The 27,110-nt window shown below is 33.3% G+C and overlaps 4 protein-coding genes across 4 annotated transcripts; 3 read left to right on the forward strand and 1 right to left on the reverse strand.

Annotated features, from left to right (window-relative positions):
• Positions 1 to 1,671: 1,671 nt before the first annotated feature.
• l(3)07882 (Nucleolar protein 14 homolog l(3)07882) lies at positions 1,672 to 5,000 on the forward strand. The gene is made up of 6 exons (XM_072531318.1): positions 1,672 to 2,323; positions 2,382 to 2,831; positions 2,987 to 3,945; positions 4,070 to 4,566; positions 4,626 to 4,781; positions 4,864 to 5,000. Exons 1-6 carry the CDS (start codon positions 1,798 to 1,800, stop codon positions 4,964 to 4,966), a joined length of 2,691 nt encoding a protein of 896 aa, XP_072387419.1. The 5' UTR covers positions 1,672 to 1,797; the 3' UTR covers positions 4,967 to 5,000.
• A 1,556-nt stretch (positions 5,001 to 6,556) lies between these two features.
• On the reverse strand, positions 6,557 to 7,163 carry Polr2F (RNA polymerase II subunit RpII18). Its single transcript, XM_072530881.1, has 2 exons — positions 6,877 to 7,163; positions 6,557 to 6,793 (listed from the first exon to the last, which is right to left on the reverse strand). Exons 1-2 carry the CDS (start codon positions 7,082 to 7,084, stop codon positions 6,606 to 6,608), a joined length of 396 nt encoding a protein of 131 aa, XP_072386982.1. The 5' UTR covers positions 7,085 to 7,163; the 3' UTR covers positions 6,557 to 6,605.
• A 782-nt stretch (positions 7,164 to 7,945) lies between these two features.
• On the forward strand, positions 7,946 to 9,029 carry LOC140440494 (2-aminoethanethiol dioxygenase). Its single transcript, XM_072530882.1, has one exon. The coding sequence runs from the start codon at positions 8,141 to 8,143 to the stop codon at positions 8,897 to 8,899; it is 759 nt and encodes a 252-aa protein (XP_072386983.1). The 5' UTR covers positions 7,946 to 8,140; the 3' UTR covers positions 8,900 to 9,029.
• Positions 9,030 to 9,554: 525 nt separating this feature from the next.
• LOC140440961 (uncharacterized) lies at positions 9,555 to 24,185 on the forward strand. The gene is made up of 8 exons (XM_072531319.1): positions 9,555 to 9,770; positions 9,929 to 10,475; positions 10,531 to 10,824; positions 12,130 to 12,249; positions 13,274 to 13,481; positions 14,741 to 14,896; positions 21,554 to 21,874; positions 23,920 to 24,185. Exons 1-8 carry the CDS (start codon positions 9,660 to 9,662, stop codon positions 24,083 to 24,085), a joined length of 1,923 nt encoding a protein of 640 aa, XP_072387420.1. The 5' UTR covers positions 9,555 to 9,659; the 3' UTR covers positions 24,086 to 24,185.
• Positions 24,186 to 27,110: the final 2,925 nt, after the last annotated feature.

Here is a 27,110-nt window from a genome sequence, read left to right on the forward strand (position 1 = left end):
GTAAACTGTAAGATTTGTGGGGAGGAATGTCGGTATTGTATTAATTCGTTAATAAAGAAATATTCAAGTATTTCTGAATTACTATTTACTTAAATTACATAGTAAGATGTAATATGTTTAAAGAGGATTCAGTCATATTGGCATCATCCCCTTCACAAAAACTTTGATACCACTGTACCCTTTGGCCAAACATCTTTGTTGACAATAAAATACAACATAAAATACTAATGAACAAGACTTAGATTTTGGGCCACCAAAGATCATAAAAAGTGTGCTATCATGCGTTTCTAAATCGAGTATAATATTATTTTTACTTCATTTCTCTTACTTTGTGTCATTTTTTCGTACCAATAACAACGTGGCAGAATAACAATCCCATTCACCGTATAAAGAGCTATAATAAAACGGCAGTTAAAACACACGAGCCAAAATAATACACGTGCTAAAAAACCGAAACATAAAATATGGTCGCAGTCTCTATTTACTTGGCATTTTCAACATTCAGCGATCGTCTACCCCCTATTCATCCTGTCCTGATTGACTTAAATGGCTCTATTGAATTTCAGACATAATTTCTTAACTTTGTTATTTCTAGTCGCAGATTACGAGCCACATGGACGTGCAGAAAGTCGCTTGTACAAAAATTGAAAAGAGGATGAAAACAATATAAAACGGTTTATTATTAAATACACTGTGTTGTCCCATTTTTTCTCTGTTTGTATTTATTTCTTACAACATAGTTGTCCTTTTCCCCCAATTTGTGATCCAATTTGTACTTTCTTCTCTTATTCCTACCTAATTTTTTCGTATTTTGTAACTTTTTACTCATTTCTCTTTATTTTAGTTTTTCCTCGCATATTTCGTCTTCCTGTCATATCTGTTTTATTCTTCAATCGTGTTCCAAACAAGGTGTTTCTTTCCTTATGTCCTATTTTTCGATTTATCTCATCTGATAATTTTTCTTATAGATGATTATTTAAAACCACTTATGTGAGAAATTTTACAATACCTATTTAATTTTATCCATTATGTATATATTTTTTCTTCTTTTCTCTCCGTTCGCTTTTATTTTGTACACTTTTATCATTAATTTGCCTTTTTTCCCTGTACTAAGTTCGTTAAAGTTGACTTCTTTATTTTTTATCTCTATTTTTATGTCTCAGGCCCTTGCTCATTTGTGTTTAATTTATTTCCAATTTCTTCTTTCAGGTGATCAACTGCATTTACTATAAAATGTTGCAATATATGATTAACCAATTATTTTATTCAGTAATAGTTGAATGTTGTAAATATTATGAATACATATTTTATATTACAGGAATATTTTAATTGACGAAGCTGTATTCACTAATAAATATATTTTTCTACACCCCTGCTACTGGTGTTTACCCTATATATGAATTGGCAGTAAGCAACATAAGTTTATTTTTATAGACATGAATATAATAGACTATTAGGTTGATACATGCTAGGAAATACTTGGTGTAAATGGGAATTGTTACATAATGAAAACTAAATATTTTTAAACTGATTACAGTATAATTCATATTATAACAGTTTCAAAGTTTAAAATACAAGAGAGTACTACCACAGAATAATTATTATTCTGCGGAACTACAGATAGGCAAATTACTTAAAATTTAATGTATGTAGTGTTGCCTATAACAGAAGTAATTTGACACATTATTTATTTAAGGTTAGGTTCAATAATGTGCTCATGTTAAAAGTAAACTAATATTTATTTTTATTTAAAAAATTAACTGATATTTATCTTGAACATTTTTATACTCAGTAACAATGGTGAAAGTAAAAAACAAAAAGGGAGTATCAGCTGAGCGTATTCATGTTAAAAAAGAACCGAAAAGGACTAATCCCTTCGAGGTTCATGTAAATAGAGAAAAGCTACAAGTTATAGGCAAGAAGCAAAAGAATGATAGAGGTCTTCCAGGTGTCTCCAGAGCTAAAGCCATCAATAAACGAAAATCTACCTTACTGGAAGAATACAAGGTTCAAAATAAAAACAATAAATTTCTGGACAGAAGAATTGGAGAGAAAGCTCACATGGACAGCGAAGAAAAAGCTTTGGCGAGGTTTACAGCACTGAAAGTCAAAGCCCATAATAGAGAGAGTATTTTCAATCTTGCCGACGATGAAATTTTAACTCATAAAGGACAGACACTTAACGAAATTGAAAAATTTGATGATCCTAGATCAGATGATGAAGACTTGTCAGATAGCGAAAAGAAGACTGGAAATTTGGAGTCAAATTTTGTAAAAGAGGCGCATTTTGGCGGAGGACTATTTAAAAACACAGGAAAAGAAGGTTAGTAGATTTATTGTATGTTTTATATAATTTTATTAAGATATATTTTGATTTTTAGGTGCCATGACCCACAAAGACTTAATAAACCAACTTATTGTTGAGTCCAAGAAAAGAAAAGCAGAAAAACAGAAGCTGAAAGAAGCTACTCTCGAACTAACAGAAAAACTAGACACAGAATGGAAAGATCTCATTCCGTTAGTTAGTCAAAATACTCGAAATAAAGAAGAAGTTAAAAAACCTCCAATTGATGACTATGACAAAGTAATGAGGGAGTTAATGTTTGAGAAAAGGGGGACAGTGTCAGACAGATTAAAAACTGAAGATGAAATAGCTAAAGAAGAGAAAGAAAATTTAGAACAGTTGGAGCAAGAAAGGATAAGAAGGATGAATAATAATGAGGATGAAAAGCCCAAGCAATATCATAGAAGTGCAGATGATTTGGATGATGGATTTGTTTTTGATGATGTAGATGATCAAGAAGACAATACTTTGAGCTATAATACTGAAGGTTAGTATAGGATTCAACTAGTAAGATTGGAAAACTAGTTTTAGTTTAGTTTTTATCATTTAAAGTCGTTTATGGATCAGTATGAATACTTTTACAATTAACACAGAATCAATATGAATACAGAAGTCAAAACTTGATGTAATTTATTGTTTTAGGTCAATCAAATGTTCAAATAGAAGCAAATGTAAATGGAACTATACTAAAAGCCACTAAAAACCAGGAAGAAGGCAATTCAGAAGTTGAAGAAGACCAAGATGAAGAAGATGAGGGTTCAAATGAAGAATTGGAAACTGATTCAGAAGATAATCTCTCAGATTTGAAGGAAGATGATAGTGAAAGTGAAGCGGAAGAAGATAAAACAGATAATAATGTACAGAATGGAGATAATGATCAAGAAGAGGATGATGTAGAAGAGAATGTTGATGAAAATGTGAGTGATAGTGCAATAAGTCAAAAACGTTCTGAAGAGGACAGTGTAAAATTATTAGGTACTGCAGTAAATGATGTAAAGAATACTGTAAATCTAGAGAGATCTAACAAGAAAGATAATAAATCTTTAGATGAAAACACATCCAACATTCCTTTCACATTTAAATTACCAAACGCATATGAAAGTTTACTTGAAACTTTGGAACAATATGTTGGTCATGAAGAAATCATCATACAAAGAATGGTGAAGTGTAACCATCCGAGTATGTCAGATAAAAACAAAGAAAGTTTAGGCCTTTTATTTGCTTACATTCTTCAATACATTAACGACTTATTTTCAGAAAACATGGACTCCAAAACTATGAAAAACAATTTTGATATCTTTAAACGTCTTGTTCCTGAAATATATGATCTTGTTAAACTGATTCCAGAAAGTTCTCATACGTCTGTTCTAGAAGTGATCAAAGAAAAGTTTGAGGAATTCAAGAAGAGGCCTAAAGTGTTTCCTGGTATAGAAGTTTTAGTTTTTCTCAAGCTAGTCAGTGTATTATTTCCTACTTCTGATTTTAGACACCAAATAGTTACTCCTTGTTATATATTTATGGAACAGATGTTGACAAAATGCAGAGTCAAGCAAAGAAAGGACATTGCATATGGTTTGTTTGTTTCATCCTTAGTATTAGAGGTAAGGCTGTTAATATTAGTATTTTTTTTTTTATTCAAATCCTATCTTTATAAATTGTTACTTAATTGTGTTATTGAATAATCTTGTACTGAACATATTTTTAACTATAGCTTACTTCTTTTAGTACTCTGCCTTATCAAAAAGATACCTCCCAGCTGTGATAAACTTCCTTTCTGGTCTTTTGCACATGGCAGTGCCAAAAAAAGGTGTAAGGTTGCTGAAAATTCCACCACCTTTCAAATCAACTTCTACACATTTAGTCTTAATAGAAAATTTCAGTTTAGAACAGTTGCCATGTATGAAACTAGATGGAACGGACTTTTGTGAGGTAGAAATAGCAGCAGAATTTCAAGTCAGAGCTTTGTATAACATTGGAAAGCTTTTAGAACAATTCTTGGATCATTATAAGCTACTTTCCAGTCATGTGGAGATGTTTGAAAATGTTTTGAAGTATCTGGAGTTGATACCTTTTTCCAGCTATCCTACAATTGTACAAAATAGTCTAAAGCAGCTGGTAGATTCCCTGAAAAGTTCAAAGAATGAAAGAAAACTGGAGTATCTGGTAATGGAAATTTCAAGACCTAAAGCTTTGAGGCTGTATGAACCCAGAATACAACCGGTGTATGTATATTAGTGTAGATAATTCAATGCATCATTTTTATATATAATTTTCTTTGTAGGTATGATGGAAAACAACATAAAAACCAGTCAAAGGAAAAAGCCCAGTTTAATAAACTGATGCACAAAGTAAAACGCGAGAAGAAAGGTGCCCTTAGAGAAATTAGAAGGGACACTGCGTTTTTGGGACGAGTTAAAGTCAACAGACAAATACAAAGGTTTGTAAAATTCATTGGAGAAATATTTTTCTGCCTGTGAAATCTCTGATTTTTTACAACTTACATTTTAATAATTTTTCAGTGATATGGAAAGGAGAGATAAAGTTAAAAGGATTTATTCAGATGCAGCACAACAACAGAGTGAGCTGAATGAAATAGACAGGAAAAAGAAAAGAAAACATTGACCACATTGTTATTTAATAAAATATTTTTTAAGTTTGCAATCCACAATTATTTTTACCCCCATCATCTCATTGTTTGATTTTGTATAGAATTTTTTTATAAGCAAATTTGGCAAAAGAAACAACAAAAGGTGCCATATAAGTTATAATTGAGTCCGTAGTTCTTTACCTGTGCATTAATAATACCTGGCGAGATAAAAAACATACTTTTTATCTATCATCATTGTCTTCCACTCATGAAACTAAAGACAAACCAGCTATGACCTATTATTAAGTAAAGACACATGTTATTTTTATGAATAGAGATAGGTACAAAAAAAGATGCTTGGGAATCTTTTCAGATTTTGAGTGTAATTTGTGACATTTCTGGTTTGTTTACTTGTGACTATCAGTTTGTTGGATTTTTTGCTTTTCTTTTGTCCTGTTTTTGCATTTAGAAGTCATAGACAAGCTAATTTATGAACTTACAAACTGTGTATTCACTAAATATCAACCTTTACATACCTATCCATCCATTAAATAGTAACTTTAGTACAAATATTTTTCCTTCTAAGATTACCATGACCGATATTTTTAATGGCATAAATGAGCTGCCCAATAAGCTTACTGCTGGCCCAGATGGAGTGTCTAATTTTTTATTAAAAAAGTGTGTCTGTACCCTTGTAATGCCGTTTGTTATATTGTTTAATAGATCTCTGAAAACCTCTGTTTCCTTCTTCGTGGAAAGAAAGTTATGTTGTTCCTATATTTAAAAATGGTCAGAAAGACAACATTGAAAATTATCGTAGCATTTCTATACAATCTGCAATCCCTAAACTTTATAACAAAAAATCCACTGCAACAAACTTGGTTTGCTATCAAGCTGATATATTATCTCAAATGGAAGACCTTAAACAGATAGATGCAATATACAGAGATTTTTCCAAAGCATTTGATCATGTAGATCCCCAAATACTTTTGGGCAAATTAATTAATGTAGGCTTTCATGTCAGGTTTGTTGAATGGATTAAAAACTCTACATCTGGGAGAAGTCAGGGTCAAGATAGATTGTCATCTGTCTGACAGTATCTCAGTAACATCTGGATTTCCTCAAGGAGGCCACACTTCTTTGTAATATCTTTGTTAACAATATCACTTCCTGTTTCCTAAATGTCTAATGTTGGCTGATGACTTGAAATTTTGGAAAGTTGTAGATAGCTTAAAAGATCAAACCTTATTGCAAGACAGACTATAAAATTGGTGCAATTAGAACCAACTCCACTTCAATGTGAAAAAATGTTTTATAAGTTTTTCTCATAAAGTTAATAGAATTGAAATACGCTATACTATTAATAATAAGCCACTGAATTATGTTTCTCCTATTCAGGATTTGGGTGTAATTTTTCTCTAAAACTCTATTTCAATAAAGGCATCTAAACTTCTTGGTTTAGTTACTAGGAATTGCAAGTATTTTTCCATTGATTCAACAAGATTAGTGAATTGTTGCTTGGGTCAAACTATTTTGAAATAATGTTCAGTTATTTGGTCAACCTATTTTGAATAAGAAAATATTGCAGAATACACTTTAAATTATTATTAATGAAAACATCTCTGTAATATAAAAACCTATTTATTAAATATATTCACATAAAAATTCTACAATCTAGTGATCTATGATAATCAGCTCATCTATTCCCCAATCTTCATAGGAATGGTCAGGTAAATATCTTCTAATAATAATAGGAATCTTTCTCTGTTTTAATTCCTTCATAGCAATTTGCAACGGATCAGTTTCACCATCTAATTCGACCATAACAGGAGCACACATGGCTATTTGCAAAGCTCTAGTACCTAGAATAAATTTACAGTACATTACAATTCTATACAAAATAATAAGAAAGCATATTTTGAAAATAACTAATTCATGCACGTACCTAATACTCTGGCTCTTTCATATTTGGTCATATATTTAGTTGTTATTCTCTTGTTTTTTGGTACACCACCACCAGCTTGTCCTGGAGCAAGGATATCAATGTTATCTCCATCTTCTTCGGGTTGTTCGAGTTCCTCGATGTTATCATCCTCTACGTCGTCATCGAAATCGTCTGCTACATCATTTTCGTCGAATTCTTCATCAGCCATGGTTTTAAAACAGTTTTTTAGAATGTGCTTTACAAGTTACAAGAATTACAACAAATAATGAAAATGAAACAACTTCATAGCTCTTGAGATAACCACAGTACATAGCCCTCTAATAAGGTAAGTCCCATAGAAAAATTTGGGACAGTTTCTAGCGCCAAGTGCGGACGGGCCTAAACTAATTTTATTTGGCGGCAAATTCAAAAAATATATTTTGAATTTTGGGCAGCAAAAAACAAAAAGTATGCTTTTAATGGAAAATAAATATAGCCATAAAATAAGAAATAAAAACTTGTTCTATGCTAAAACAATTAATTCTCTCTGTCCAAAAATATAGTATACACTTACGCATTTTTATATATAAATGTATAACATCAGATACAGAGAGTACAGGAAAGTTTATATTTATTATTTTATGACTATATCTGTTTTCCATTACATTAACAAACCAAAGTCCCGAAAACAACAAGTGGTCATACCCTCTCTTACATATTTGTGGTCATACCCCTACCACAGTTTATGTGACTAGTAGCTAGTAGCGCCGTCGCCGTTATGAACGGCTGGACTCATACAATTCAATCTCCCCACTTGTATTATTTCACTTACACTACTATTTGTGGTACATACTGTGGAGATGACAGAAAGTTCTAGGATAATGGCCTGTTCTAGTGAGGTATACAATAGTAAAAGACAGCCAAGACTTTATAAAACGATCAATTAATGATTCCTTGGCAGGAACGAAACAATTTGTTAATTTTAAATAACTTGTATTTATAACATTAATGTGAAAGTTATTTTATGTGGCTGCTAAAATGTATTCCTCTTTTATTTGCATGGCATCTGTCATTAATGTCATTTCTTGATTTATGTCATATTATGTTTTGATTACGTTAGGGGGTGGGGAGTTCGAACTTGTAAATTAATGAGAATTATTAGGTAAAAACAATATACAAATGTTTTATGAATTAACTACCTATCAGAATATTTATAATATAAAGGAATTAATAGAGTTATTGTCGTAGACAACCATTTTAGAAATATATAACCAGTGGAACAAACATGGCTAGTCAAATACAAAAGGTGTTAAAACAAGCACTTCTAACGTTCACAAATAGTACGCCTGTTCACTTTATAGCAAATCTTGATAGCTTGGCATCAATATTAGATAAAACAACAGCAGAAGATGTAAATTTTGATATAACTGCAGCCACTAAATCTGAGGAGGAAGCTCCTGTTACCTATATTGACGTCTACGAGGATTCATCGTTAACAATGGGCATTTTTGTTCTACAAAAAGATAAAAAGCTCCCTCTACACAATCACCCGGAGATGTACGGGCTCATAAAAGTTTTAGCTGGGAAAATAAGGGTGATAAGTTACTCTATAAATACACCAACAACTGTAGAAGTTGATACCAGAAGTTACAAAGACAATCAAACAAGTTCTGGCTCAAATATTATGTTAAGTCCGGATAAAGGTAAAAGAAAACGTTTTGTAACAGCAGAATTGGTTAGTAATGATATTGTTGGAGTGGACAGTAAACCTTGTATATTAGATCCAAACAAAAGAAACATTCATGAAATCTACAGCGTGGATGGTCCAGCTGCTTTTATAGACATCCTGGCGCCTCCATACAACACTCTTATACCTGGCGTGGGCCCCAGGTATTGTTCCTATTACAGTATTGTTACCAGCATCTTGCCAAACATTTTTCTACTACAAGAGACAAGAAACCCTCCTTGGTACTGGACTGATACTGCGCCATATTTGGGACCTGATCCAACAGCTAATATTAACATAGAGAGTGGATCTATGTGATATGCCATGTTGATTGTTTTGTTATTTCAATGTGATATGCTGTATAATAATAAGTTATAATGTTGCACTTTTTCTTACACATTGAATGACATGTTATTTTATATGAAAATTTAATAAAAATTTTACCCTAGTTTCTCTTTTATATTTAAAATACATAAAACAATGTAAAAATTGTATAAATGAAGTTTCTAAGAACCTCAAGAGCTTCCTTTGGATATTTACTCTTTCTAGTGGTATATTTAGTTTTTTTCTACATGATATTGTATTCAAACTGTTGTTTGGTGCTTGTATTTCATTTTTCTAATGAGTACTTTAGAATGAACAAACGATGCTATAGGTAATAGAAAAATTGAGGTCCATAATGAAGACTTCTTTATTTCTAAAAAGCTATTTTAATACCTTATTTATATGGCATGGCCCAAAATAGAATCATAGAGAAATGTAATCGGGGAAGCTGACCCCGCATAGAGAAAAGGCTAAATAGAATGATGATTAAATATTTATGACTCGTATTTTAAGGCTGTAATCGCAATATCATAATTTTTTTAATTTAAGTTGCATGAAACCTTTCTTAATAAACTGTTATAATTATCTGTACTTCCCATCTCTACACACAGCTTTAGAAGCGACTTTGTCAAACGTCAGCTTTATGTAGCTTTGTGCTTTTTTGGAGGTTATGTGTATATAGTTTACATCAGAGAACAACGAAATTAAAAATTAGCTCTGCTGACTGCTGAACATTGCTGAATGGTAGGACGAGATGGAAACCGAAAATGAGCGTCCAAATATTAGAATTGAAATCCCGAATCAACAAATGGACGTTGATGAATCTGAGAATGAGGACGGAGAAATTGTTGACGACGAACCACAAGTAAGTACTTTATATTATCTTCAAAGGAGTGGTTTGAAGAATTATTAGAGAATATTTAATTTATATTTGGTGTCACTGTTTAGAAAATTATTAAATTATCTGATTATTTGTCAACATAATGGTAAGTGTATTGATATAATATGTATGTACTGTTTTAGGTAGAACAAAGTCTCCCTACATCAGTATTTACAACAGGTATAAATATTTTCGATGAAGAAGAACATAAAAAGCGGCTAGAAAGAGCTAAGAGATTTGCATTAAAACCAGAAGAAATCCACTGTTTTACTGATGCTGATCATGAAGAGCTTAGAGATAGTTTGGGAATTACAGATGATAATGAAAACTTAATCAGGTTCGACACAGTGCATTTGTTGGGTACAAAAGACATGTTAATAGAAGACATATTGGACTACTTTGCCAAATATGCCCCAACAGAAATAGAGTGTGTTGATGAACAAAGTTGTAACATAAAATGGGTCGAGAATATAACTGCAGCTAGGGCCATGTTTTATACATCTAAAGCAGTGAAGGGAATGCCTGTTAGGGAGCAAGTGTTGGTTAAAGACTTTCTGGATGGAGAAGAACTTGAAGAGGAGCATGGTCAGAGTATTTTGCTTAAAAATAGACAGGTGGAACTTTCGGTAGATGGCATTATTGTGCCAAATACTGCTAAGGATAAGTTTAAAAATGCAGTTGATATTACAGGTGAGTATTTAACATTGATTAGAGGTAAACATAACTAGATAAACATTTTTTTAAGAAATAACAATACCTATTCCACCTGGTTACTGGAGACTGGGTGACAGACATCCAAAAGCCAAATGCTTGTTGTTGAGATATGCATTGAAGACTGACAAAAAACCATACAAGATTGAATACCTAGCCAAATACTACAAAAGGATGGGCACTACTAAAAATCTATCAGATACAAAGCGAGAGCGTGGGAGTATCTTTGACAGAAATAAAGATCTGCCAAGGGGTAAGAATCCATGGGGGAATTTGGCCAGGAATTGGGATAAAGATGCCAAATTTAGGGAAACAACACCCACATCAGGTACTATATTTATAGTTTTTGAAGATTGTTACTAGATTTTTCATTGTATAGCCAGAATTTATCAGCGTGAATGATTATGTAATGTAACTTAATAAATGAGCTTAAGGGGGCAGTCTGGTTTTAAAGAGCTGTTGTTTTATACAAAAGTGTATTTTTACATTTTGTCTTTTTACATATTACAGCAATATAAATATTTGTGGGCTGGTTAGCTCAAGGGTAGGATATCTGACTTCCACACAGAAGGCCAGGGATCGAATTGCAGTGCCAGCGAGAACATCTAGGTATTTTTTAATATCTGCAGGCCCCATTTGATTGACTCAGCCTGAATAATATGAGTACTTTGGGTAAAACTAAGAGTTTAAGCATTTTTGGAGCTGCAGTTACTGCAGCTTTTTTTGTTGAGTAGTTTTTCAGTATTTTTTAGCTTCTTTTGCACATTTGTACATTCCATGACATGCAGAACACACTCTTTTTCCCAACATAACAGTGTTTTCAAAGGGCTCACCATCTTGCCATTGTTTACAAGTTTTAGTGTCATCATCACCAAGGTAATATTCATAATAAACAACAATTCCAGAGTTCTTTGAAACATTTGTGCCATCTTACTGACACTGACCTCAATTTGCATTGCAGGGGAGACTTTACCACTGAATTTATTTACAATTGGGGCAATACTAAGAATGGAAAAGCCTCTTTGAGACCTAAAAATAGAGAAAGATTTAAGCGCAAATTATCGAGTCTCTCATTTATAGGCTCTATTCCAGTTTTATTATAAAGTGTTGTATTTGATTGGTTGTGAAGTGGATTATCAGGATGACACATTCTAGTAATTTGTTGAAGGCTGGCTGTTTCATTTTCAGCTGCTCACTTTTATACTATTTTTAGCAGGTCTTTTACAATTAAGGAAAATTGTAGAATTCCACCATGGGTCTGCAAATCATTTTATAAATATTGGCATCAATCATAATTCCCTCATTTTTGTATGTTAAGCTTCTAAAGTGTTTTGCTGTAGTTATAATTTTATTTATAATATTTTTGCAAAATAAATTTTTCAAAAATTTAGAATCAGACTACCCCCTTAATATATTTATGTCTAAGCATGAATAAGATAAATTAAAGTAACTATAATTTATAAGGATTGCTTGTTGTATATTTACAAACTGAATTTCTTATTCTAAAATTCACTTTCGTTTAGTTTTCATTTTCAGTCTCTTTTCTTATCCATTTACTCAAATTTTTCAATAATATATCAATTAATCACAATAAATGAGTCCAGTTCCATTGGAATATATTATTTTTTTATAGGAGAAACTGTAGAAATAAAGAATTCCAGTCTAGCTACAAGATTAGGAGTGAAACCTCGCACAGATTCAGAAAATGAAGTGGAGATAGTTGAAGAAGAAACGACAGTCAAGAAACCAAAAGGTAAGGCCACATTTTATTTATCAAATCATAAGATGTTGAATTTAAGATAAACAATAATCTCAGGAGACCTTTTCTTTCAATTATGTATGAAAACCGAATTTTTCAGTGGTGAAACAGTATCTCTGTTACGGTAGGCAAAATGCCCTCGCTTGGTCTTACCCTGTGTAGTTGCTTTTATACTCTGGGATAGGTTGGGGCAGGGGGTCACTGAAGCAGCGGTCGCCATGTTGCCGCTAAACGACTGCCGTTGCCTAAACTGATGATAATGAAACAAGTGAAAATATGAGAAAATTAATTCAGGTTGTAAAAATATGATTAAACCCGCCAAAACACTTAAAACCGTCAAAAACTTGTTTTTTGGGTGGTTTAAAGGTGTTTTATCCAATTTTTGAATGTCCTAAAGGCCTCATTTAATTTAGAATCTGTATAACTCATAAAAAATCTTGATTTGATCTATTTTGAAGTCTATAAAATGTAGAAAATTCCCCAAAACCCCTTAAAAAACAGTTTTTCGGATTTTTGAAGATGGCGCACCATTCTGAAAAATCTGAAAAAAAATCAGAGATATAGTTTTTGATCGAATACACAAAAATTGGAGTTGCAGCCACCTGCAAAAAAAGGCGTTTTTTTTTTGAAAAAAGAAATGCACTTTTATTACTGAGCCTTATTTTTTAATCACACAGAAATGAACTCTGAGAGTGAGGGCATTTTGCTTATCTTAAAGGGGGATACCCTTGATTAATAGGGACTGTATTAACTTTTGATTGCCTTAGAATGATATTTTAGGGGTATCTTGTTTATATACTGTTAAAAATATATTATATTATCGAAAAAAATCTTAAATTTAAGGAGGCCATAAAATCCGTTATTTTATACGGGTTGGTAGTAGAAGTGTCGCCATATTGAATGCCGTGACATTTAAAGTTTAATAAGGCCAATATTTTATTTGTTTCATTTGTAACTTCACCTCTTACGACAATTGGGATCTTCATCTCGATTACTTCAGAGAATTTTACTATTATAGGTAGGTCAATGCGAATGCGTATGTACGCAGACGAAGAGGAAGAAAGGATAAAAATAAGGAAAGCCATTCAGAAGCTGAAAAATCAAACTGAGAAATTGAAAAAGGAACCCAAAGATTTAAGAACCATTTTAAGCATCAACAACTACAGAGAACCCATCGAAGTGATCGACTTGGTGGAAGATGATCTGGGGAGGAAACTTAAGAATAGGTAAGTGGTTTTCTTTATAAAGTGTAACTAGACTTAACTTAAATGCTTATTTCCGTATTTAAAAAAATATATTCTGTTCTGAAGAAGAAATAAAAGCTGTAAACATTGTTGGAGAAAAGGAGACGACCTTTACATGAAGAATTTTAGATTTCTTACCAACATATTAGAAAAAACATGTAATAACACATTATTCTACAGGTTTATGGGCCGCATTCTGGATTTATTGCTTTATGTTTTTTTTTTACGATTTATACGAATATTTGCGCAATTTAAAGAAGAATCCAACTGTTTTTTATTTGACAAACAAACTTTTATTTGGCTTTTAAGATTCGAGGTTAGAAACCTTTTTTAAAATAGAAATTGTACTTCAATTCTTTTGCTGGATGACTATCTGATGATTTACAGTGGTGTTGCGAAAGAAACCAGAGCCAAAGAAGGAGTCGCCTTGTTAGTACACAGAAAATTATTACACCAAGTACAAGAATGTAAATATACCCCTTAAAGAATAGTAAGTTTAAAAGTTGAACGGGGTGTCAAACCTCTGAATGTGATAGCAATCTATGCACCAGAGAACAACAGAGATGCCACCACAAGGGAAAACTTCTACAAAAGAATGATTCTCTCTCCTGATGCCGACCATAATGTAGCTTCGTCTATATTTAAAAAATTGTAAAGTGTTTGTCCTTGTGTAGTGTAGTGTGATGTACAATTTTATGTTCATGACATTCTATAATTGTTGGATAGGCCAACATTGACGAAATGCCCCTGAAGATGCTCTAGGAAGCGAAATTACTTGGGACAATCTTCAAGATTTCAATTATTTTGCTTTTCTCTGTTGTATGTCATTAAAAAATCCTCGTAAATGTTTAGAAAAAAATTTTAATTAACTTTTGAACCGAAATCTCATTTCGTTGTGTGCTAATAATCGCGCTTTTTGGTATATATAATATCTCGCGTGTTGACTGCGCTATAATAATTACATTATTATAATAAATATCCAATCCATTTATTAAAGTACACAAAACCTTGACATACGTACAATAAAGGCATTACGGACAATTAGAGATAAAACAACCACATAGTCAACAAAAGTTCCTATGGCTACACGATCGATTTTTTCATACACTCATTAGCGGCAATAAAGAACAACTCCGCGGTCAAATTTTAAACTCGAAAAGCATGTTTTATTACCACAGGCAGTTATTCACGATACGGAGGCATAAGATAAAAAAGTTTATCATCAAAACGGTCTTTTTCAGATCGCGGCAGATCGTCTTCTCCATCGATAGGGATCCTGCGGAGCTACGACGAGACCGAAAAGAAAACATCAAGTCTGACGTGCGTTCGGTGTTAAATAGGAGAAGAGCTCGATCTAGATCGCCGTATGAACACAGGAGGGGAGAACATTCGCAGAGGTTTGTATTTAAATAATATTTTACAGTACATCTTGTGTTTGTTGAAGTAATGGGGATGTTTCTCTATTTAAATAGCCTCCATATAAGGTGTTTTATTATAGCACTTATATGTGTATATATAATATATAGCGTGTTTTTTCTCTCAATGTCACGAATGAATTTTTTGTGTCACCATGAAACAACAAATTAACCAGCAATAACCTTGTCCTGACATTCATCATCATAAGTGGCTCGACAATCCGTTGTGGATCTTAGCCTGCTCACAAAGATGTCGCCACTCCTGTCGATTCGTGGCAACTTCCCTCCATCTTCTGACCAGCCCATCTAAGTCTCTGCACTTTAACGAATTTCACAATACAGTAAAACCTCCGTTAACCGAAATAATTGGGGGGGAGGCCGTTTCGGATAACAAGAATTTCGGTTAAAAATAACATTGTTTTTTATAATATTCTTGATCAAAGTATTGGTATTAAAAAATATTATGAGTTGATTTCATAATGTTTTCTAATAAGTATATCCAAAATAAAGTAATAAAATTAAGGAAAATGAACAACTTTAACATGCTTTTTTAAAGAAATCTGCTATTTTTTTGCGTTTTCGTTTGACAACGATGTTTCTCTCTCCCTCCATTCTTAATTTGCAGAACGTCATGAGTTTGCCTCATTCGATTGTTCGACGAAACGTAAAGCAATCTGAAAAGGACAAAACTTGATGTAATGACAACAAAAATTAAGAATCTAGTCGTGTCCCTAACTAATTAGGCCTACTGTATAAAATTCTTTCCTCTAAAGCATTGAAAATCTCGTCGACGGTCTTGTGCTACCTGTTGCCTCTTGGGTCGTCATCTTCGTCATCTGATATGCTCAGGTTGTCTTGATAAAGAACCATATCAATGATGTCCTGGTCGATGAATTCACGTTCTGAGTCATCAGCTGCTAACCAGTCACGTATCTCTTCTTAGTTAATTTCGTCATGTCCCGGCAAATTTTTAATGAAAGGTTTAATTTCTTCTGTCGTTTTCTTACCATTTTCTTCTTCAGGATCGTCAATCAAAATCTTATCAAAAAGTTTGTTCCAGTATTTTTCCAAAATTGAAGATTTGATCTTGGCCCACGACTCAGCTCACCAATAAAAATGTTTTATTGTTAAATATTTGAGAATTTCGGGAACACTTTTGGATTAATTCGTCTCCTGTAATAACAGATGTCTTAAGAATGCTTCTCTGTAATGTCTCTTGAATGTCTCTATGACTCCCTGGTCTAACGGCTGGATTAAGCTTGTGACATTCGGTGGCAAAAATCTGACAATTGTCACCATTTTGTAGATTTTGAGAGTGAGGGCGCATTGTCAACAAGCAACAATGCTTTGATGACAAGGTTTTTTGATTTTAAAAAGGATTTTACACTTGAGACGAATTCATTTTCAAACCATTCTAAAAATAAAGTGGTCGACATCCATGAACTTTTTTGGCTTCTTTTTTGTGATTTCCCAACATGCATAGACATCAATTGGTGAGTGAAATTAACGAAATTGTTTACGTTTTGCGACAAACATTTACTTTTTATTGACAAAATTATTGAAACTGTCAGCCGTTTCGGTCAAACGATGTTTCGGTTAAAAAGGTTTCGGTTAAGGGAGGTTTTACTGTATCTGGATCGGTGTATAACTGCCATAGCCCATTTTCATTTACGGCCCCAAAAATCTTTCTAGGCATTTTTCTCTCAAAAATACCAAGAAGTCTTTCATTATTTTGAGATAAGGTCCATCATAAAACCGGTCTTATTAAGGTCTTGTCGTGTTTGTTGCGTTTATTAGCGATCCAAGATATGTGAATTCTTTGACTTGTTCAAAAGTATGCTTGTTAATTTGAATTCTCTGTTGGATATTTCGGGGGATTTTAGAAACCAACATATATTTAGTTTTTTCCTCGTTTACCAGAAGTCCTAATTCACTTACCTCGTCAGCAAGCCTTGTAAAACACTGCACCATATGTCTCATACTTCTGCACACTATAACTATATCGTCAGTGAATGCGAGAATTTGCGTCGATCTATTAAAAATAGTTCCATTCATTTCTAATATTTGATTGTCTGATTGCCTTTGCCAAGGCAATATTAAAGAGGGGACACATCAGCTGTCATAGGCTCCTTGGAAGTCGACGAAAGAATGGTGTGTATCTCTGTTATATTCTAGTGACTTTTTAGAATCTGCCTATGTGCTTGAATTTGATGTGTAGTTGACTTTCCAGCAGTAAATCCGCATTGATATTGACCAACAATATATATGCCCCTATAATTCTTACACTTCAGTTGATCACCCTTTTTATGCAACGGAAATATTCCCTTTAGCCACTCTTCTGGTAACAATTTATTCTGCCATGACCTAACATGAGCACAATTTTCGATAGTTTAAGCGTTTGGTAACTATTTCGTAGGTTGAACAATTTTTAAAACTGAGCAGAAGCCTCTGATAACGAAGAAATCACGAAGCGTCTGTTTTCTATCACTTTTTCGCGGAATTTATACACCAAATGGTCAGTGATCACTCCGTTGTTCGTCATAACATTCCTCCGACCGTCATTGAAAATTGTTAACTATTTGCTTACCATTATATCACTCATATCGTTTTGTCTACAAATGTAAGGGTGGATTTCAACTTCTTTCATGCTTTTTTCGGTAAGAAAATTAATTACAGTGCATATTTCACAGTCGGAGGAATTCTCGATCACAGGAGGCATTTTAGATACCCAAAAGTAAATGTATAAACCATAGACGTATATATTAACAACTAGTGATTATGTCCATCACCATGCGACGGGGGATCCAATCAATTGAATCTACAATCACTTCACTTAATTTTTTCTGTGCTTCTTCTATTTAAGGCTAGGACGACAACAGAATAATATTTTAATCTGTTGTACAACTTTCATAACAAATAACTCATTTTTGGAGAGTCTCTGAACTTTTTGCGTAAAGTCGTCTTATGAAATCGACCCACGTAAAAAACCAGCGTATTTCTAGTTTGGCAATTTATTTGTTGGGAAAGCTTGAGTTTTGTATTATATTTCCGATTTACCGATCACCAATTCAATTCACCGGTCAATTTGTAAAATAATAAACTCCTTGCATGAAAGGGCCTAATCTAACCTCTAATTAAATATTTTCCTATCTTCTTCTTCTTCAAGTGCCATCTCCGCGGCGAAGGTCGGCAATCATCATAGCTATTCGGACTTTTGAGACGGCTGCTCTGAAAAGTTCATTTGATGTACATCCGTACCACTTTCTCAGGTTGCGCAGCCATGACATTCTACGCCTCCCTATGCTTCTCTTTCCTTGGATCTTTCCCTGCATAGTCAGTTGGAGCAAGGTGTATATCTCTCCACGTGTAATATGTCCGAGATATTCTAATTTTCTTGTTTTTATTGAATTTCAAATTTCCATTTCTTTGTTCATCCTTCCCATCCTTGGATCTTTCCCTGCATAATCAGTTGGAGCAAGGTGTATATCTCTCCACGTGTAATATGTCCGAGATATTCTAATTTTCTTGTTTTTATTGAATTTCAAATTTCCATTTCTTTGTTCATCCTTCCCAGAATCTCTTTGTTTGTGACGTGTTCTGTCCATGATATTTTCAGAATTCTTCTGTACACCCACAACTCAAATGATTCCAGTTTTTTCATTGATGTCGCATTCAAGGTCCAAGATTCCATTCCATAAAATAAAGTCGAAAAAACATAGCACCTCGCCAACCTAACTCTTAGTTCCAGTTTTAAATCCCTGGTACATAGAACTCTTCTCATTTTGTTGAAATTTGCTCTAGCAAACATTGTCCTATCTAACAGATAGTTATCTGAAGGATAGACATTTATTTATAAAATAAAATGTACCCGTCTTTTCACGTCAAATTATGTTGCTGTTACTTATCTGTAAGATAAATGTAAAATTTATTTCGGAACACACCAATATTTAATTAATTGTCAAAGAAATCACAATAATGTTTTAATATTTCTTTTGATTATACAATTTGTGGTGGCAGGAATAAATTAAATTATGTAAAGAAAAATTTAATTTTATTGTTTCAAGAACAAAATATGATTAAAATGTCAAATGGTGGTAGTTCAGATATCTTTCCTAGATGGCGTCGTTAGTTTACTGGACAAACGGTGTGACTTGTCATCATAGCTTTTTATATAGATAGATTGAGGTCAAAAAATGGTAAATTTTCGCTTTTTTCGTCTATCAGCAAAAAGTGAAGTATTTGAAACAAATTTGAAAATAAGAAACTTATTAAGTTATATAAAAATGTTTAAAATTACGTTTTTTAAATGTTTCTATCCTTATTTGTTGCTTAGAAAGTTGCAAACTAATTCAGAAATTTCATTTTATATGTTATATATATATATATATATATATATATATATATATATATATATATATATAACAAGCGAGTCTTCTACAGCTGCTGCCGCTTCTCGCATCCTAATTTCCAGCGTTTTCTGTCGAAGCAATCTTCAGTTGTTAGATCTCTGGCGGTCATTGCATCGTCGATATCGTCTCTCCAGGATCGTCTTGATCTACCTCGTTTTCTTCTAGTTGACGGAGTCCATTCTTCTATTTTTTTTTTTGGCCATCTATTTTCAGGCATTCTCTGAAGGTGTCCATACCAGTTAAGTCTTTTGGCTTCGATTGTGTCTATTATGTCTAGATCGATTTCCATTTCTCTCCGAATATCTTCGTTTCTCATCCTATCAAGGCTAGTGAGCTGGCAACATCGTCTCCAGTAGTTCATTTCCATGGCCTTAATTTTTGATTTGTTTCTTTGGTTTATTTCCCAGAGTTCGGCGCCGTACTGCCCAATACTTTCTATTATTGTTTTATAAATTCTTCTTTTATTTTCTTTTGTTATTTTTTTATTCCATAATAGTCCGTGTAGCTGTCTGGTGGCTGATCTTGCTTGGCCAATCCTGGAGTGTATTTCTTCGCTACTTCCTGCTTTTGATGTTATTTGGACTCCCAAGTATTTAGAATTGTCTTTTGGTTTTATAGTTCCCGTTTCGATTTGTAGGCTTTCTGGTTTTTCTCCTACAACTAAGTACTCAGTTTTTTGTATATTAATTGTGAGGCCCCATTTGGTATACTCATTTTCCAGTTTTCTAAGCATGTAGCCTACATCACTCTCGTCTTGAGCTAGAATGGCTTGGTCGTCAGCGAAGTGTATCGTGTACAATCTATCATCTCCGATTGGGATGCCCATATTGCAGCACTTTCTTCTCCACACTGAGAGTGCCTCATTTAGATATATTTTGAAGAGTGTAGGTGCTATGCAGCAGCCTTGCTTTAGGCCCTTACTAATAGGAATTTCTCTAGTTAATCTATTTCCAGTTTTAATGTTTGCCGTCATATTTTTGTAGAGCTGTTGTACTGCTTGTATATTTTCTTGCTTATATGTATATATATATATATATATATATATATATATATATATATATATATATATATATATATATATATATATATGTTCGGAAAGATTTCCGCGGTTAGTACAATTAAACTTAGAGCTAAGATTAATATTATTATAAAAATTAATATTAAACTCACCAGTCTTCCGGGTTGAACCGCGTCGATATCCATTTTGCCGGGCTTTCTACATCCTCTCTGATGTCTTCTTCAGGGCTTCCGAGGTCTCAGTCTCCCGAGCCCCCAGACACTACTACACTCACTAGTCACTTCTAGTTCACTCACTAGTTCACTGTGAACTAGTGCACGTGTGCACTAGTGCCTGCACGAAAGCCATTCTGTTCTTCAACATCTGTCATCTCTTTTTGTTTTTTATTATTTTTCCCATTGTTTCCCATGTTTATATAAAAGGTAATAATTTTTATAAAACCTTCATATTTCATCGATTGTGGTGCTTAAATATGATCCAAATTTCAAAGCGATTGGTCAAATAGTTTAAAAGCTATTTTATTTGTTTAACTCAAATTAATATTTTTTACAATGTTAGTCGAAAAATAATGAAGTTACAATAATTCTACGGGTAGGTTATGTAAGAAGAATATTTATTCCATCAATAATATCAATAATATTTAAAAAATGAATAAAAACAATTTTGAATATTACAAAAACTTTTTTGCTTATAAACAATTAGAATAGCTTTTTAACCATTGCCCGCAGGAAAATTATTATTTCATATTTCGAAAGCACAACATTCCGTGTGATAGAAGGTTTTAAGTTCATTTTTAAAAAAGTTATTAACATTTACAAAAAAAAAAACGAAATTTCTGACTTATTTTGCAACTTTCTAAGCAACAAAATAAGGATAGAAACATTTTTAAAAATACCCATTTTATATGAATTATGTTTCTTACTGTCAAATTGGTTTCAAATGCTTCACTTCAATTTGTTAATGACTAATTAAATCAAAAAAATCGACTGCAGGAAACATATAGATGGTTGTTAGAGAGGTCCATACTACTCAAAACAACTGTCTTTTGTCTGACAGGGTCAGTGTCACGAGAAAAATCTTATTTCTCTGGACAATTTGTCGGTACGGTATCAATGAGTATTTATAATCTCTACAAAAGCGTAATAAATACGATTTTTTTATAAATATTATTGTTTTACTAGTTTAGTATTTGATCAATTTCTATGTTGTTAGACACCGAGCCAGAAGCCCCCTGCGCAGAGACGAATCTCCCGTTCGGCGACGTTCGCCGTTACACCGAAGACACGCAACGCCCGAGCGTACCGTCAGATACAACAGATATTCCAAGTATCAGGAGTACGACCACTCGGACCAAGAGGACGCCGACGCGAAACCTAGAAGTAAAGTGGCGGTCGTGATAAAGAAACAAAAACAGCCGGCGGTGGCTTCTACGATCTGGTCCAAAGCACAAGAGAGCGAGAGCGAGGAAAGTTCCAGCTCCGAGGAGGAGAGTTCGAATTCGGAGTCGGAAAGTGCTAGTTCCAGTGAAGAAAGGTAAGTTTCTTACTTCTCGCGGAGTTTTTTCAGTGTCCCTACTAGAGAGCAGCAAAAAATTCTATGACATTATTATTTCTCGAAGAAAATCAACACTTCGAAAAGCAAATACTCCTTCTTGGGCTTTTATTCGCGTTCTCAAATGACTATAGGTGGCAGCACTTGTTTTGAAAGATGGTGGACGAAATAGGGATATCGTTTGTTGACATTGTAAATTTGATAGGGAATTTTAAAACGGAAATTTGAACGGCAAGTAAGCTCAGTATTTTTAAAATTTGATGAAATTTATACCAGTTTTAAACTCTAATTTATTCAAATTTTTGACATTTATCCCTATTTAATTACTTATCTATTTTGACAGCAGTTGGCAGCACGGTCGTTTTAGAACGCGAATATATCCTAAGCTGTAACGTTATTGTTGATATTTACTGTGTCTTTAAAAGTTGAATATTATTTATTTTCTAATAACAATTACAATAATTTATACTAAGGCCATTTTTTTTTTAATTCAAATTGCAATAAAATACCAATTTAAGTGCACATTTGGCTGATACAATCCTGGCAGCTGTCAAATTCCACTCAAATTGCACGCAATAATTATAAATGCTTTAAATAAATGCCTAAAGCTGGGCATTCACGTTCCGACTTGCGGTCTCACTTAGTAGGACTACTAGTTGGATATTCGTCTCCACTTACGCTCCGACTTTCTATCCAATTAGCGGTCCAACTTTAGTTCTAGTTTGTTTTCACGACGGTGTACATCGCTTAACCAAAAAATGTATCGAGTAAACACTATGCAAAATATAATTAGGAGGAGGAAAATGGCAGCATTGTGCTTGTTATCTCTATCATTTGAAAAAAAAAAAAGAAGAAAAAATTTTGGATGAAGAAATATGAGTTAGAAATTAAATGTATTTGACTATTGGACTTCCACTGCGGAAATCGTTATCAAAGTATTCCGAAGTTGAAGTCGAAACGTCAAATAAATTTAGTTTCTAACTAATATTCAGGCTTATTTCCAATTAAAATAGTAAATTTGCATAAGATGCCACAAGAAAATAATTTTAGTACAACTGATTTAATTTTCCTTGTTTGTTGATAATTCTTCTGTAGCCAATCCGGAGTGTTGGAAATTGTACCTGTGTGGGAGTGTCCGAAATAGATCTACAGAAAGGAAAATGATTTGCCCTAACAAAAAGTAGATGATGATGAAGAATCGTGTATTTTAATAAAGGTAATTTTCGTGAAATTGAAAGTATATTTTCTATTAAATATTGGCGAACTAGGGATCTTTGCGTAAAGTAATTCATAGAAATCTCATACGTAACAGGTGCCGAAGGTCAACCGACTAAGGAAATTTTCGATCCCACCTATGATCCGACTTCCAACTTCACCATTCACGCTCCCACTTCGTCGCCAGTCGGAAGTCGTCCCTCTAGATGTTCTGACTCGTACCACTAGTTGTCCAACTATTCCAACCAGCCCACTCACAGTCCGATTTCAGATCCAACTGCAGAAGTGGGACCACTAGTCGGACTAAAAATCGGAACGTGAATGGCATGTTTAAAATCAGAAAGAAAAACCATACGCTCAATCTTCATTAATATTTTATTATTAGAGGTGGGACACTCAATATTAAATTAACTGTTCTAACCCCATGTTAGCATTTTTTATAATTAAATAACAAAAAAAAAATTGTAGCATTGCGTTAAGTTATCTACAACATACTTTTCTCTCTAATCAAAAATCCACTTAAGATGTAACATTAAAACAATAATAAATGCCAATAATATAAAGTCTTTAATTGTTGCACATTAGATATAAGAGCTTGAAGTATAAATGAGCCTTCACAAGATAATGATAGGTTATGTCAATGTTTCTGCTATTTTCCCCAGATGTGATGAAATATCTAGTTACGTGACCCAAATACAATACTGTGATTGCTTGAATCATCAAAAACTTCTTCATTTTTCTGCAGATTTGCCGAAATGTTTTATCAATTATTATATTTTATGATATTTTAATGGTAATACTTTGTTTTTTAGCGAATCGGAGTCCGAGGAATCCGATAGCGGATCTTCGTCGACCGAAGCGGAAGATACGCCAAAAACGCGGAAAATTGCAAGACCGGGTTTCGATTATAATGCGGGTACTCTAAAACCGAGCACTCTTAGGATTACGATGGCCAATGACAGGTATAAAAGGGATTAAGTAAGAGTGTGAAATAAAGATGTACAATTTGTAAATTTGATAGTATAATTTTAAGATATCTTTATAATCGTAACATTGTAGGAATAAATGGTTTTCTAAGTGTGTTTGTATTTATTGACCGTTGTTGATGGAAACACAATTACAATATCAATATTGGCGTTAACTCTGTACTTTGTAAGCATATTAAATATTCCAGGGTGGTAACTACAGAATAACAAAACTAAAATAAATGAAACAGAAACTACCAGAAAAATGTTTGACAATTTTTTCTGTATTTATTTTTAATTTGGTGTGGTGGACTTCTTTTGCACTGCATTTAGTGTTTTTTTTTCAAGATTTTCTACAATGATTACCTACCGTATCATTCACTAATTTTAAGTTGTGAATATAAATTTCATTGACTCTAATTTTTTTTCTCGTTGTTTTCATTACTTTTTTAAGTATATACTCCAAATTTGGTATCTACTAAACAATATCAGGAAACAAAGACAATCTTGTTGTACTCCGCACATTATTAAACTTGTCTTAATCTATGCTAAGCTTTTGTTTTAGACATAGTTTGTGTCAAATGTACAATAATAGTATATTGTTTTATTGGGAGTAAAATGATACTTTTTGTGGCAATCCGAATAGAACATTCTATTTTTTTTTTTGTCAAACGTCGCAAATAATTTTAAGTTACTACGCTTACTTCTATTGATAGTCACTTTGACAAATAAGAAAAATCACCGATTTTTGCGCTACTCGTTAAGTTTTGTGAACGTTTATGCTTATTGTCGCCAAAAAGTACGAGTGTTATGTATGATTCCGAAGATCCCACGGCATCGCGTACTCCTCCAGATGTTATGTGTACTGCAAAGACTGTAACCGAAGGAATGTTGCCTACCAAGTCCACTGCGGTTTACGAAGCTTTTGACTTTTACACTTTTGTGCCAGGGCGTAAAAGTTTTTCACTTTTATGTCTACGTCTAGGCGACACTAGGCGTAAAAGTAACATTTTTATATTGTCAATTAAGTCACAAAAATTAATACTTTTGTGACGTTTGAAAATTATTACTAGTTCTTCATATTTGATACAAGCAAATGCATCTGCATGATCGATAAAAGTTTTTTTTATCAAGATGACAAATTGTCACATAATCTACAATTTTAAATTACACAATACGACAAGCCTGAGACCAAGAAAAGGGATTATACTTTTCCGAAGGTTTTTGGTGTGGTGCAACGAATCTAAGCTCCAAATTAATGAATTGGTTTCTGAGATATCCTAACCTAAAAGTGCAAAAATAGCATTTTTTGGCATAGACATATAATACAAATAAACTTACTGCTGCCATACAGCCGTGTTCCCCCAGTACGACAGAGAGAACTGACGCAAAACATTCCCCACATTTCTTTTTAATGGACCGGGTTTATCGACCGCGTGACCTTCTCATTGGTGGTCGAAAAACCTGGCAAATTAGAAAGAGACGCAGAGACTGCTTTGCGTCAGTTTTCTCCGTTGCACTGGAGGAATGAGCTGGTATCGCAACGATCAGTCTATCTTGTATTACATGCCTATGGTTTTTGGCCACTTTCGAGGTTATGTAGACCCGTTAATTTTTTCTTTTTTAAAATAATAACACCTTAAAATATAAGTCTTTGTGTTTTAAATGGGTATAGGCATGATACTATGATTAAGAAGATAAGATATTGCGCATAAGTCGTGACGTAATTGGAGAGTTGCACGTTCGTAATGTCAGTTTTTTGTATGTGTCAATAAATAATCTTTAATAAATAGTTTGGAGATATCCTTTTGTATACGATTATTGTAATTATTAAACCTTTATTTAATATTATTATTTTGCTAATTGAATAATTTCATCACAGAATGCATAAAAATCCCATTTAACTTTAACAAGAATTCAAATTCTACTCTCCAATGACGGCATGCGCGAACACGACCGATTTTGTGCTACGGGAAGATCCTATTTTGTTAGTCATAGTATCATGGGTATAGGTAAATAATAAGAACCTCTCTTTATATACCAACAGTAATCCTCCTTCATTCATACATCCCAACGACCTTGAAAATGAAGCTCTTTCTGCTTTAAGTCTTTGTGAAATCGCTCTAGGCTGAATACACCTACATTTTCTGGGAAATAATTTAAATAAGAAAACAGAAAATTTAATTTCTTCAGTCCTTTTAGGCCCATTGCTGAATGGATAATTTCCATCGTTTTCTGTTCTTAGCTATCAGCTTCCAATCTCTCTGACATCTTCCATCACTACATCTCTCCATTTCTTTCTTGGTCTTCCTCTCCTTTATTTGCCCTCTGGTACTCTCGAAATAATATTCTTGACTAGTCTATTACCTTGCATTTTTTCTAGATGTCCGAGCCATTGTAGTCTACGTTTTTTCACCACTTTTGTTATTGTAGGTTAGCATACAAATGGTACACTTCTGCATTAGTTCGTCTTATCTATTCTCCCTCTACTACTTTTCCACCAAACATTCTGCGAAGTATCTTTTGTTCATAGTCCATTTCTCAGCAGCTTATATCATTGTGGGTCTAATTATAGTTTTGTATACTCTTTATTTTTGTGTTACGGTATATCTTTGGCCTTAATTATTTTACTCATGGCTCCAGCACATCTGTTGCTCTTGGTCAGTCTCAAGTTGATTTCAGTTTCTTCTCTGATCAATAAGAGTACCTAAATACATATATTCATCCACCTTCTCGAATTCTACGACTGCTCCATCCTGCACCACCAATTTAAAAAAGCCCCTGGTGTTTATTCCTTTTTTGTTCGAGATTTCCATGTACTTGGTAACTTTCAGTCCCATTTTAGAGCTTTCGCAAATCAGTCGTTTTGCTAAACTTTACTTGCCAGTTCTTTTCCATTTCTTCCATTGAGAACCACATCATCAGCGTATGCTAAGCATTGGTACTCTTTGTATAAAATAGTGCCAGACCTATTTATCCCACTAACCCTTATAATTTTTTTCTAGAACTATATTGAATAGCAAGGTAGACAACGGGTC

This window comes from Diabrotica undecimpunctata, chromosome 5, assembly GCF_040954645.1.
Source record: "Diabrotica undecimpunctata isolate CICGRU chromosome 5, icDiaUnde3, whole genome shotgun sequence".
Lineage (NCBI taxonomy): Eukaryota > Metazoa > Arthropoda > Insecta > Coleoptera > Chrysomelidae > Diabrotica > Diabrotica undecimpunctata.